The sequence below is a fragment of the Littorina saxatilis genome, linkage group LG8 (assembly GCF_037325665.1).
Source record: "Littorina saxatilis isolate snail1 linkage group LG8, US_GU_Lsax_2.0, whole genome shotgun sequence".
Classification (NCBI taxonomy): domain Eukaryota; kingdom Metazoa; phylum Mollusca; class Gastropoda; order Littorinimorpha; family Littorinidae; genus Littorina; species Littorina saxatilis.
In genome coordinates, this window is record NC_090252.1 from 55189675 (window position 1) to 55204239 (window position 14565).

The window sequence follows — 14565 nt, forward strand, 5'->3', positions numbered from 1 at the left end:
ACTAAGATTCGCCGACTGGTCGGGTGAGTCAATAAACCATTCAGTGAAGTAAGAATTCAATGTTTAATGTATGTCTGTCCGTCAAAACTTGGTGGATTGGTTTGGACGAGGACACATGTGGAGTGACTACCATAGTTTCCTTTCTTTATTTGGTGTTTAACGTCGTTTTCAACCACGAAGGTTATATCGCGACGGGACTACCATAGTGACACCCTATTGTTTGTATATAGCTTTGTTACACCCCGTTGTAAGAAATACAGAGGAACCTCCCGTAACGACCTCTCCCAAGAACGACCCCCTCCTTTTGCCGACCGAATTTCTCGGCACGGATGCTCTTCACACTGTAAGTAACCTCCCAAGAACGACGCCCTCCTTTTTCCGACGACCGACCTACCAACACAGGTTCAATAACGACTTTGAACGTTTCACTGTGAGTGTCAAAGTTCGTAATAACGCAGCACACGCGGAACACGCACGCCATTATAGTCACGCATCAAGACCCTGGTCAGGGGTGGTAGTCTGTAGTCAGTAGTGCGTGCAAGTCCAGTGGCCCACGGGTGTCATCTTCTCACCTATTGCTGTCACAATTGAAGGACTGCCCTCGAAGTAGGGGAGGGGAGGGGAGGGGGAGGGGGTGGGAGTTGTTCGGTAGGGGCAGTTATAACGACAACTCAATAATGAATTGCTACGTATCCTGTGAGTGTGTGCTCACCAACTCAGACCTGACCGGCACGGTTGGCCTAGTGGTAAGGCGTCCGCCCCGTGATCGGGAGGTCGTGGGTTCGAACCCCGCCCGGGTCATACCTAAGACTTTAAAATTGGCAATCTAGTGGCTGCTCCGCCTGGCGTCTGGCATTATGGGGTTAGTGCTAGGACTGGTTGGTCCGGTGTCAGAATAATGTGACTGGGTGAGACATGAAGCCTGTGCTGCGACTTATGTCTTGTGTGTGGCGCACGTTATATGTCAAAGCAGCACCGCCCTGATATGGCCCTACGTGGTCGGCTGGACGTTAAGCAACCCCCCCCCCCAAAAAAAAAAAAAAAAAAAACCCTCAGACCTCGGGTCAATGTCCCATACTTGCCAATGAGCAAGTTGTACTTATGGGACGGTCTCCTTTGATGTCTGAGAGGAAAATTCCCGTTATCAAAAATCCCGTTATCAAAGCCTGCTGGCAAGTAAAAACAAGAAATTCCTCCGAGGTAGGAAAAACACCCCCGTCAAAGGGAAATAACCTTCTCAGTTGGTGGCAGTGACTGAGTGAGAATGGTTATTTCCCTTTGACCATTAAGATGTCCCTCTATAAGTTCTTGTATAATTTTAATCCACCAATAACTCCCTAACCGTGTGTTTGACTGGTCCCACATTTTGTAAGGACCGTCTCAGGAATGTATAGAACCTGTTCACCAAGTTTGGTGACGATCGGTCCGTCCATTCTTGAGATCTATATGCGAACACAAACACACAAACACACAAACAAACACATCGACCGAAACCTATACACACCCCTATACCGGGGGTGTAAAGAGACAATTGTTGAATCCCCCAGTGAGAAGTTGTTTTTTTTAAATTAAAATTAGGGACTACTTGTTGGGCTGTGGCTTTGGCCACGAAGCGAGACTTTGTAGAGACTTACTGGGTATAGCCTTACAAGCAATAATTCATTAATTCATACCAGTTATTTAGTACAAGCCTGATTGGCATTCAAAGAAATTTCGCACTCTGGACTCACGTATAGCGATTCCTGTCACTTCCTTCACGGTGACACTGGGAGGACGTCGGATGTTGGGAGGTCCCTTAGCCTCGATGACGACCTTGTCCACTGGCTTGATGTCCTTTGGCTTCACACTCAATGTGACTTCATGTTTCTTTAACTTAGTCACCTGCACCATATTCACCTCGGAACATGAGTGTTTTGTACAATGTCAGAATTAACACTTGCACACAAGTTCTTAAGGGAAAACGTTACACAATAATTATTAAAAAAACCAAAAAATAACAAAACATAATTAGTTTCATCACTACATCACCATTACTTTCTTGTATATGGTCTCTTGAGTTATCAAGCAAGAAGCATTCCACTACATAGGCCAACCAAAACGACATACCTGTTCAGCGACTTGCTGACCAGTGGTAGAGCCAGAGAAGAAGCAGTGGGCCTGGAGGCTCTCCACATTCTTGACATTAAGGGTGGCAGACATAAATGCAACTCCGCTCTTTTCAGGTTTCAGAACAAATGTCTGGCTTGTCTGCGTCTGGTCCTCGACGGACAGGTGGGCAAAATCACCACAGGTCAGTTTTCTCATGTCACCTTTAGCATAAAGAGAGAAGAGAGATATCTAACACATAAAGTTGGTTTATGTCCGTCTGCCTGTCAGTCTGTCTGTCTGTATGTTTGTCTTGTCTTTCTGTATTGATTTGACTCATTCTTCAGTATGTTCATGTGTTATTATTTGCTTGCCGAAACGCATTGTAGTGGTGTTTATTTGGAACTTACCCCTTGCGTCCAAACTTCGTGTTGTATTATTTGTTATTGCCGAAAATAATGTGATTTGTTTGCGCTGAACGTGATGTGATTAAAATTTAGTTGTATTTAAGCATATTGCTCATTTACAAATCCTTTCTAAGTGTACAGGAACTTCGTTGAGCCTACTACGTATTTCATGTTTGAGTAATATGTACGACAAATCTGTGATTGAAAATTGTGACTGAATAATTAAGCTCTGGCTTCTTGTTTACTCTTCCAAAAGTTAGGGCTCCACACAACTTGAACAGTTGTAAAGTTGATGAGGTCACCTTTGTTTGGTCTCATGTTTATTCGTTTGCATTGCTCAATAGAACAGGTGCAAACAATTTCAAACAAGAAATGCAAATGCTTATACGTCTCGCCTTTGTCATACCCCTTTATAGTGAAACCCTCATCCCCACCTTCCAAAAGAAGATTCCCTCCCAATTAAGACCCCCTGCCCCATCCCCACCCGCGAGAAACCTCCCTCCCTTCTTACCCCCTCTATCCATAACCAACCTACCTGATAGAAGACTCCTTTCCTTTCAGATCCTAACCTCCCGATTAGATCCTCCACCCTTTTAAGACCTTGTTATCTCAGATTTTCTATTCATAATCTCTGGAGGTTTACATAGAGAATACTATACTGAGAGGCATAAATTCCGCAAACGGAACTTTAAAAAATCACACAAAATCAACTCAGTGGTGAATGTTTTCAATGTTTGAATATTTTATTTATTGGCCATTTTAGTGTTTATAAACCTTCGCTTAATTGATTTTGAATAGAACATCATGAAATGACAATTTTTCAATTAATATGACCCCACACCCACCCTCCATTTCTTGTGTAAAATAGTCATGATAAAGAAAACAAATTCGGTTACATGTTCAAAAAATAATGTTCAATAGAATATTCACGTCTGAATAACTGACACCAAATTGAGCATAATGCCACCTGTCCAATCCATTCAGTTATTCAACCCTGATATAGTATCCCACATAAATTATACCAACTTTCATCCACCGACCCCCTTCCCAACACCAACAGTAGCATCATACTCAGCACCCTTTAAATTGTGAATAAAGAGGATTAATTCGTGTCTCACCAAAACAAAAATGTGTACTAAAGACACTTACATGACTACATTTCTGACATTATGACATCATGACATAATGTTATCACCAATAATCCAGCCAAGGTTAAAATACACCAGACACTAAGCTGTGACTAAATCAAACAATGACATCATAACTTGACGAGGGAAAGACTTATTATGCTGATAGCTCAGTGGATATTTTCAGTGGTGAAAATATGTTTCAGCAAACATTTGCTGTTAGTCTAAAACTCAGCAAAAACAAGTCAAATACTAGTCATGTCTGCTGATTATCAATAGCTGCAATTGTATGAAATTTGGAGGCTTTTGCTCCCCAAAATAATTTCCGAGAAAACATTAACGTAAAGGTTTAATAATGAATATGACCCCGCTGTGCTTCCAACATTTCACGAGGGTCAATCATTTTTGGGTCAGGTCGATAGATTATCAAACCCTCGAAGTATGCACAGTTTTTAAGATCTAGCTTCAAAAATATCCTAGATAACCTCAACGTTCTTAATAAATCAAACATGAGCCCACTGTAACCCCAAAATACGACGAGCTAGGGTCAACCAAACTGAGGTCACGTCGCGAGATCATAAGACCCTAAAAGTGTGCAGAGTTTCAAATGTGTATAGCTTCAAAACACCCGAGACAAATTAACCTCAACGTTCCATGTTTTGTCCATAAAAGGCCCGCCGGCAGTCCAAGCAGACGGACAAGGATGAGTACTAAGATTCGCCGACTGGTCGGGTGAGTCAATAAACCATTCAGTGAAGTAAGAATTCAATGTTTAATGTATGTCTGTCCGTCAAAACATGGCGGATTGGTTTGGGCGAGGACACATGTGGAGTGATTACCATAGTGACACCCTATTTTTTTGTAAAGCTTTGTTACACCACGTTAAACAATATAACAAAAATCCCGTTAATAAAACCAGCTGGCAAGTAAAAAAGAGACAATTGTTGAATCGCTTAGCGAGAAGTGGGTTGATTTAGGGGCTACTTGTTGGGCTGTGGCTTTGGCCACGGAAGCGAGACTTTGTAGAGGCTGACTGGATATTGCCTTACAATCAATAATTAATTGATCCATACCTGGTATTTAGGACAAGCATGATTGACGTTCAAAGACATTTTGCACTGTGGACTCACGTATAGAGATTCCTGTCACTTCCTTCACGGTGACACTGGGATTATATCGGCTGTTGGGAGATCCCTTAGCCTCGATGACGACCTTGTCCACTGGCTTGATGTCCTTTGGCTTCACACTCAATGTGACTCCATCTTCCTTTAACTTAGTCACCTGCACCTGCACCATATTTACCTCGGAACATTAGTGTTTTGAATGTCAGAATTAACATTTGCACACACGGACATTTTTACATGTAAAATGTTGAATGGTAATGTCCAATGTAAAGCCCCATGAGACTGGAATATGGCGGTGAACAGCGCTACAGAAAAATGTTTAATTATTTAAGTTATTGAGACATCACAGTGCGCTAAGAGATTTATAGAACAAATCGAGAAAATGAATTATTTAACAAAGTGCAAAGCGCTGAGTTCAATAATTATTTTCCAGATTTGCTCTGTACATCTCTTAGGGCACTGTGATTGTTTCAATAACGATATTGTCAGTTACGACAATAGATTAGGACGTTTTAAAAAGCACATTATTCTGCCAGCGTTTGGATAATTTGTGGAAAGGTCGAGTTAGATCTACTTTTGTGTGTGTGTGTCGGCTTTGCACATTTCGGGGGTAATGACGGTTTCATCGCAGACCATGCATTTTACGATTTGATTACCCTCTGTACCGTTTCATCGAGTAGCAAGTAACAGTATGAGTTACAGTTGTGCGAAAATGTACCCGTTAGCATACAATTTCACTTATGTATTAATTACTGGTATAAAAAACAACATGTACCGAAATGTTCTATGCTCCCCAAAAAGATGAACGACCCCCCAAGCAACTGAGTGGTGTCCCCTGATGTCAAACGACTCAAAGTGACACGTTCGTTCCCTCATTCGCAAAAAAATAAAGTTGGCTGTTATTTCTCGCAATGTACCTGCATTCATCTGGGAGGTTGGTAAGAATGTTTTGAAGCCTTCCCATGCATGTTCTGTTTACATCGTAGTTGTCTTGAAATAAGGGAAAACCGTTCATTTCGGTCGAAAGAAGGGGCACAGCCTCACTGTGGCACAGGCGCAGGAGATCTGTTAGAAAAAACCCAATTCTGCTTTAAGCCGCGGGAAATTTAGGGTCAAGCATCACTTGGTAATGTGGAGAAGATAAGCTGCATGTCACTAACACGGAGGATGAGAAGAATCTTCTCAAATCGAAAGAAGGGGCACAACCTCGCTTTGGAAAAGGGCGGAAGAATACGCTCTCTGGAAAAGTGAGCGCACTCCAAGAGTGCGCTAACAGTTTAGCCATTAGCCTATCAGCTGTTTCACATCAGTCATGTGACACCAGTACTTACGTAGAGGTTACATGTCGAGTCTCAGTGATGATTAAAAATAATGGTCGAAGTTAGCGGATCATGAAAAATGCGAGCTTCAGCGAGCTTTTTCATAACCGCGAACTGAGACCATTATTTGTAATGATCACTGAGGCGAGGTGTGTAACCTCTTAATTCATCCTTTCTTCAGTTATTCAAAGAAAAGAGGAGTTTTTGTGCAAAAGTTTGATCGAATGTTATTCACTCAACCAGTCAACCTGCGCAAGGCGATCGATTAATGCGCGGTTGTATAGTTCCGTGCAAATCATTCCATTCTCTTAACATTTCTTGTCAGTTTCCCTGTTTTGGACTAAAATCAAGTAAACAGATATGTTGTTATTCTGATGTGGCGGTAAAGGCAGATGGTGTGTGTTCTGTTCATGTGTTGGTATCGCTTAGGATAATATTATTTCGTCAAATGGGACTAGCAGACGAACTTTTGCACCCTAAAGGCTGTTCTTAACCAGACGAACCTTTGGTTCGCGAACTAGGTTCGTGGGGTTCGGCGAACCTCAAGACTGGTTCGGCGAACTTGTCTTGGTTCTTAACCAGACGAACCTGAGTTTTCGAACTAGGTTTGGGAGGTTCGGCGAACTAGGTTCGGGGTTTGCAAGTCATGTCTTGGGAACCTTGAAGATCGGGCCGAACCTTTGACTCTTCTGCCAAGGAGGAAGACAAATTATTGAAAAACTGAATCTCAATGGCGGACGAAATCACCCAAGTCAAAATTACATTTTCTGAGATTTTATAAAAACAACGCTTGAACGAAAAGGTAGAATGGTGACTTCCGTTCGATTTCAAGTTAAGCTTTTCACTTTTCCGAGCAAGACAACCGCTGAGAGTGAAAAAACGCCGCTGTTCGACTTCGAAATTTCCAGTCGTAGACGACCTTCGCTTCTGCAGCATTGTGTTAGTGCAGGTGAGGCAGTGTTACTCATTTCGCTGAGCTCGTTTTCGTATTGTTGTGCATTAGGATCATCTAGTATGATATGAATAAAAGCAGGAATGACTTCGGCATGTAAACGCATTGATTTTGTCGAAATCAGCACAGCAGTAAGCTAGATTCTTTCTGCTCAATTTGTTTAATTTTTTTCTTCAAAAGTTTATGACTTTGATTTTGATTGTTTGTTTATCTCATCGGCACAACATCCATCAGGCAAAATATCAATATGTTGAATGATAACGTTGAGATAAGGAAGTTCACACATTTATCTGCTTGCAACAACAATCGCAAGGACAGATCTATCTGCTTCGTTGACTGCTAGATTTTCATTGAATTTCCCAAGTAATGATGATCTCGTATTCAATTAGATCTGGACAGTGTTTGTGTTCTTAGATTCATGATTGACCATGCAGGCTGATTGAGATCATAACATTGTGTTTGTTTGTGCTGGTGCAATGTGCAGATCAATGGCCCGGACCGCAGGATGACCCAGTGATCAATACAACTTGCGTTCACCACTCAACATTGTCTTCCACCTAACTCAAGGGCAAAAATAAAGGTACATGGTGGTGAAATCATTGTGCAATTTATGTCTGTGAAGATCAAGATAGTTGTTAGCACTAACTGATCATGCTTATTATTATCAAGTTACATACACACTCCGCCCCAGCTCCACCCTAAACCCATAACAACACTCTCCAGTCCAACTACCCCCACCCTTCCGTGCAACATATGTTGCCGTCTGTACCTTGTTTGTGGTTATGGGGAGTGCTCAAATAGTTCCATAACTGTTAATATAAATTAAAAGTACTGAGAGTTTCATTTTCCATTGCTCTTCCCCTTCCTCACGTCACATTACACACTCCCTTTGCCCCATCCCCCACCCCCTCTCTCTTTCTATGCTCTCTTTTTTCTTTTACTTCTTCTTCTCTTTCTCTCTCTCTCTACCTGTATAAATCAGCTCTCTGGTTGTTGCTTCTGTAAGTGTAATGTAAAGTTCTACATCTCTGCATAAATTTTGTATTGTCATTTTTCAGAATGCCCTTGTAATAACTTCAGCGTCTGCCCATGGAGTCTATATAGGTCAAAGTCTCAAATGTGATGTGATCAAGAGGATGCCGCAATGATCCAGGTAATATTGCAAATACTCAAACTGATCTAAAAGCAGAAGCATAACGTGATCCACAAACATTTCTGCTTAAACATTACAGGGTTACAGTACACCCAGAAAAACAGCTGGATGTTAGTGCATAATTATCTGCAAGTGCAAGCAACATCGACCCTCTCCCCCTGCTCTTTTTCCATCAGCAAGAGCAACATTTATTTTCATGTACAACTTTTTTAGTGCCTCTTATGTTGTATAACTGTTGATATTTAAATGAAGCAAGTGTTTGTTTTCAATGGCACTGCATTTCCCATGTACACACACACACACACACACACACATTCGCATTGTCTCTGCCTGTCTGTCTGTCTGTCTGTGTCTGTCTGTCTCTCTCTCTGTCTCTCTCTGTCTCTCTGTCTCTCTCTCTCTCTCTCTCTCTCTATTTCTCTGTTTTTACATAAGTAATTTTGATCACTTGCACTTCACTGGGATTTAGTTACTGAATCAGTCATTCAGTGAGAGTGTTATGTAGAGTAAGAGTATTGAGTCTGCTGCTGCTGCTGCTGTTGTTCTTACTCATTACTGTTTTTCCTCTCTGCATAATTCTTGTTCTCCCTTAAATTGCTGGTGTTATTTTCATCATTACAGTATCTGTCCATTGAGTCTGCGTCTGAGCTGTGATGGGACCAAAAAGATTCCAGAATGAAAGAGGTAACTTTTACTGATCTTTATTTAGTTTATGGAGAAGTTGGTTCACATAATGCATTACAGAGTTGCTGCCTTTTTAGATATATTAAACATTGTACCAGTCATTACATGATCAAACTGTGTTAGCCACCCCACCTTCCCCGGTTCCCAGCTATCCTTCTATCCCCGCCTCTAAACCCCCACCCCAATCCTTCCATCTCCCCCAAATCAAATTTACTGACACAACACTGATTTTCATTTTACCTTATTTAAGTGTTCTTTGAATAAAATTATATAGCCTGTTGCTGCTGCAAATGTTGTTGTGACTGTTCTTCCTCAGTGTATATTTTTTTCGTTTCCTCAGAATGCAGTTCTCCCATGCACCACAGCGTCTATCAATGGAGTCTACAATATTGTCTGGGATGTGATTTGAGCAAGAGCATGTCAGAATGATCAAGGTAACTTTTTAAACACACAGAACTGATCAAACTGTAGAATTCAAGTACACAATTTCAGATGTTTTCAAATGCATAACATACTGCAACAGTCAGGGTCTTTCTCCACATAAAGAGTGTGAGGTTTTCTTGGTAAAATTGCAATTTTTGTCGCTATGCGCAGAGTGCGACCTTTTTATTTGATTTTTGTACTATAAAGGCAGATATTCAAATAAAAGAAAGTCTTGCATGGGGAGGAAGGAATATGCATGAGGCTTTTGACAAGACAAACTGTCCTTATTAGAGCCTAAACATACGTTCCTTACCGTTAGAACCAAAATGTCAGACATCATAGATGCTCCAATTAAACAAAAGAAGGGCATCCTTTTACTTAAACATAATTATACACTGTACCGCACATTAATAACCTGGTTGTGTTCTGTGGCAGTGCATAGTGGGAACCTTTTTGCTTAATGAATTTCACATGTGTCTGTAACTTGAATCTCCACCAAAAGAAGCTGGACGTAAAAAGGGGTGTCTAAAAAAAAGCGCCATATTTCCTTTTTGATCTCTTTTTTTTTCGCAGTCAAAAATGTGATTAAAAAGAAAATAGGGAGGTTTTTTTACCATCCTGTATAGTCTTGTTGTTCCCATGTAAAAACCTAGTCAAACATGTGGTGTCTGATATGCTGGGTAATATGGTGAGGAACATGCCTTTAAAGGCCCAGTGATAATTGTGAAAGCCGTTCTGCTCAGCTGGAATTTGATGAATTTTGTTGTTGTTGTGTTTAATGAAATGAATTCGCAAAAAGGAAAACAATTTTTTTTACTGTTCACACAAAGCACTTGTAGATAGTTGGTATCTGCCGCATGTCAGGGGTGGTCTTATTCAATCAATCAATATGAGGCTTATATTGCGCGTATTCCGTGGGTACAGTTCTAAGCGCAGGGATTTTAATTTTTTTAATTTTTTTAATTTTTATGCAATTTATATCGCGCACATATTCAAGGCGCAGGGATTTATTTATGCCGTGTGAGATGGAATTTTTTTACACAATACATCACGCATTCACATCGGCCAGCAGATCGCAGCCATTTCGGTGCATATCCCAGGGCCGGACCAAATGAGTTGTAAGGGGGGGGGGGGGGGGTCCTCCTTTTTTGGGGGGCAAATCAGCGAAGTGGCTAAGCCACAAGCGCGCGCCTGCAAAGCAGGCGCGTGAACTTGGGGGGTCCGGGGGCGCCCCCCCGGAAAATTTTGAAAAACGGTTAAAATCTGTGCAATCTGGTGCATTCTGGGCCTTGTTTTGAGGGTTAAGGCCTGTCAGTGTGAGTTGGTGGGGGGGGGGGGGGGGGGAGTACCTTTTTCTCATCGGATTTCACATTGAATAAAATTTGTTAGAGACACACACAAAATTTATTTTAAAAAAAACAAACACTCAAAGCAAGGTACATGCTTTTTCCAGGGGTGGGGTTCCGGAACCCCTGGAACCCCCCCCTGGGTCCGGCCCTGTATGATGTATCCTACTTTTCACGGCCTATTATTCCAAGTCACACGGGTATTTTGGTGGACATTTTTATCTATGCCTATACAATTTTCCCAGGAAAGACCCTTTTGTCAATCGTGGGATCTTTAACGTGCACACCCCAATGTAGTGTACACGGAAGGGACCTCGGTTTTTCGTCTCATCCGAAAGACTAGCACTTGAACCCACCACCTAGGTTAGGAAAGGGGGGAGAAAATTGCTAACGCCCTGACCCAGGGTCGAACTCGCAACCTCTCGCTTCCGAGCGCAAGTGCGTTACCACTCGGCCACCCGGTCCTAATACATACAGGTAAACTGACAGGTACTTTTCCACAGTGGAACCCCCCTTTCAGACCCATTCATTTCAGACTTCCTCCTTTTTAAGATCTTGCTTCTTTAGATGTTCTGTGACGGGTGAAGTGGCGCGCAGTGGTAAGACGTCAGCCTCCTAATCGGGAGGTCGTGAGTTCGAATCCCGGTCGCTGCCGCCTGGTGGGTTAAGAGTGGAGATTTTTCCGATCTCCCAGGTCAACTTATGTGCAGACCTGCTTAGTGACTTAATCAACTTCGTTTGTACACGCAAGCACAAGACCAAGTGCGCACGGAAAAGATCCTGTAAACCATGTCGGAGTTCGGTGGGTTATGGAAACACGAAAATACCCAGCATGCCTACTCAACGAAAGCGGAGTGAAGCTGACTATGCTCTCAGAGTATAGTGTGGGGAACCCAAATGGGCAAACGAGCTCACACGTCACCAGAATTTCTGGAACGCTGAAGAAGAAGAAGATGTTCTGTTCATAACCTGTAAATTACCCCCATTTTTAGACCCCTTCCATTTTAAGACTTGATTTTCTCACATTTTTTAAGGTCTTAAAAGGGGTTTCCCCTGTACTCCTAAAAAACCCTGACCCACAAAGTAATTTAATTATAACTGCTGTAATCGTTCCTTCCGTGTGCTATTATCTGTGGTTTTTTTCTTTTCTCCTGTGTTGTCTCATCCTCTGTGCGCCCTGAAAGAGACCTCCGGGTCGAAATTGCCGTACCTTGTCTTATCCAGCTGTGATCCCGCCTTCGTATTAATGTGAGGGCAGTACCTTTTTTAAACTTTCAATATTGACCGTACGTTTTGCATAAAACACCAATAATGAATTAAAAATACATCAGAAAATTATTTCCTCACTATACACAATAACCCCTCATTTAAAGGCTGACAAAGTCCTATTTAATTAGTTTACTTACTTCCAGGGCTTTTCCCATCGTTGCGGGGATGTATAAATTAAGCTTCCTGCAAAGTTTTAGGTTTGAAGTCCTTACCAATTACAAGAAATAATCAATTCTTTATAAAGTTTATTGCTATCTTTAGAAACAGTTCTCCAGGGCTTGGGCTATTTTTAGACCGTCAACACAGACAGTACAGCTTCGTCAATCCCCGCGTGAAGGAAATCGCTCACCTTCCACGTGCAAAACGTAGTGATATTGACACGCCAGATTAGCGCGGTAGCGGATTGTGCTAGGCAGGAAAGCGCGCTTTCTGTATTCTTGTTAACTTCGCAATTTCCGGAAAACATCCACTTTCACTTTGAGACTGTTCTGTTTACATTCGACACTATCAACACCACTTTGCAATACTGAAATAATTTTTTCTGTTTTTGAAAGCTACAGCCAATCGTTATTATATCCCCTTAGGTACAGTTTTATAACATTATTGGCACATGTAAACAATAGGAATTAATTAATGAACGCTACGAAAAGGGCAGCCTTTAACCTATGAACTTGCAACTGTGTTGACCTGTGTAATGTAACATAGACCACCACCATCTCTGTCTCTCTCTCTTACACCCCTTACCTGTTCGCAAACCTTTACCCAAATGTATGCTAAATGTATATACAATACAAGACAAGACAAGACATGGCAAGACAAGACAAGTTAGGAAAAGGTTGCCAGTAGGCCAATAGAGGGATGACAAGACAAGGCATGACAAGACAAGACAGGACAGGACAGGGACCAAAAAAAAAAGAAAGAAAAAAAGAAAGATAACTAATTCGGTCAACAGATGTTAAAGAAATAAGCATTTGTTTGGGTTGAATGTTTGGGTGTCACCCTGTATATATATTTGTATTTTTGCAGGACAGGGTCGAGTTGTGATGATGTCAGGGCGACTGAAGACACACCAACAAGTATTCTTCGGAAGTGTTTGGAACACAAATGAACATTATTTCATAATAAAAAGGCGGCTGACATTGATGTTCATATCGGTTCATGTTCATATTCTCAGCACAGACGTGTGCTTAGAAATCGGATGTTTAAGAACAAGAGACAACCCTGAATAAAGCCTTATGAAATATGGTTGGAGCTGGATCAAAAGTGTGTGTGTGTGTGTGATTGAAGGGCAACATTTATAAATGATGAGACAGAAAGCTAAAGCACATCCTTTTATCGTACGTTCCATATCGTCCTCCTACTTTAAATGCTTGCTAATACAGACGTTCTCCAAGAAAATGTCTATCCAGTAATGTTTTGTTTATCGCAATGAAAGCTTTTTTTTGAGAAGAATGAAGAGGAATCAAATTTTTAAAAAACAAAAAAACAAGACAATTGAATTGCTCAAAACGTAAAGAAACAGGATGATTTTGGTTCAGTAGTACTATTTGTAGACCCTTAAAGCAATACATCCACAAGGGATTCCAGTGTATCAGTGCAAATAGAAAATTTCTGATATAACTTGAAAATTAAAACAGACTGAATTGTGATAAAAAGAACCAAAATACCGAGTAGTTTTTTTTTTAGGTCTCCCTCTTCACTCAATCCCCAAACTCATATTCTGTACCGAAAAGAGCTCAAACACACACGTGGACAGACAGACACGCACACACACTTTGGTAAACATCATGTATGCTTCTCGACTCTGCTGATCCACAATTAGAAATATCGCTATCATCATTTATTTTTGGTCACCGTCTTTCCCTTTTCACAGGCAAGTTTTTTTGTGTAGCATTTCCCATAGAACCCCGATGGCTCCACGGTAGACACAATGATCAGTCCATACCAGTCATGTTATTTTCTCGAATCAATTTATAACCTTTAACCCAGGAGGGTAAATGACATGGAAGGCTTCGGGTAATCTTGAACTTTAATGTGTTAAATTCATAGCTCATAATTCAGAGGCATTCAAGCCTCCAAATTTGGAGAACCTGCACTTGTAATCATAACAAGTCTTTTAGATCCCTTTAAAGTCACGGAATGAACTCCGATGAACTGTACGAATCATAGCGTACTCTGGTACGAATGCATTTTGTTTACAAATTACATGCGTCAAAGAAGGAATTATCCGTGTCAGCGGACAGGGGAGGCAACTTTGTCGTGTAAATGAAGTCCCTTGGTTGACAACCTACGCCATTTTCGCCGATCAAACAACCAAATTAATTAAATATGCTTAGGTTTGGAGCTTAATCCGTCAATTAATTTCATGATAAATGTTCTTGGGCTTGATTACAGGTACTTGGATCTAAAATAAGTAAAGTATGCCACTCGATTCTGAGCTATGAATTTAACACACTAAAGTTCAAGATTACCAGGCTTCGTGCACCATGATCAAGTGGGAAGGAGAGACCCAAATCGACAACCAGCACGGAGTTACCACTCAATCGGTGATTTCGTCTTGGAGGCAGCCATTTTTGGAAGGGGAATAACTTACTTGCTTTTATTGTCGACTCGGAGTGAGCTCCCCTCGTTTGTCGGCGATCCAGGTTTCGTGTCTTAACTGGACGAACTAGTCCT

At 41.4% G+C, this 14565-nt stretch overlaps 1 protein-coding gene and 1 long non-coding RNA gene across 3 annotated transcripts in view; one reads left to right on the top strand and one right to left on the bottom strand.

Annotated features, from left to right (window-relative positions):
- The window catches only part of LOC138974742 (hexokinase-like), a 63074-nt gene extending 58159 nt beyond the window's left edge, over nucleotides 1–4915 (bottom strand). Inside the window, exons 1-3 of the mRNA XM_070347468.1 lie at nucleotides 4750–4915; nucleotides 2107–2309; nucleotides 1731–1881 (exon numbers count right to left, since the gene is read on the bottom strand). Of these exons, the coding sequence (XP_070203569.1) occupies nucleotides 1731–1881; nucleotides 2107–2309; nucleotides 4750–4915 (520 nt within the window). The remainder of the gene's footprint in view (nucleotides 1–1730; nucleotides 1882–2106; nucleotides 2310–4749) is intronic.
- Nucleotides 4916–6536: 1621 nt separating this feature from the next.
- LOC138973867 (uncharacterized) lies at nucleotides 6537–14166 on the top strand. Of its 2 annotated transcripts, XR_011458202.1 has the most exons (6): nucleotides 6537–7011; nucleotides 7499–7594; nucleotides 8073–8167; nucleotides 8789–8851; nucleotides 9192–9285; nucleotides 12916–14166. It is a non-coding gene; the product is annotated as an uncharacterized lncRNA (long non-coding RNA). The 2 variants fall into 2 exon arrangements; XR_011458203.1 differs by lacking the exon at nucleotides 9192–9285.
- The last annotated feature ends 399 nt before the right edge of the window (nucleotides 14167–14565 follow it).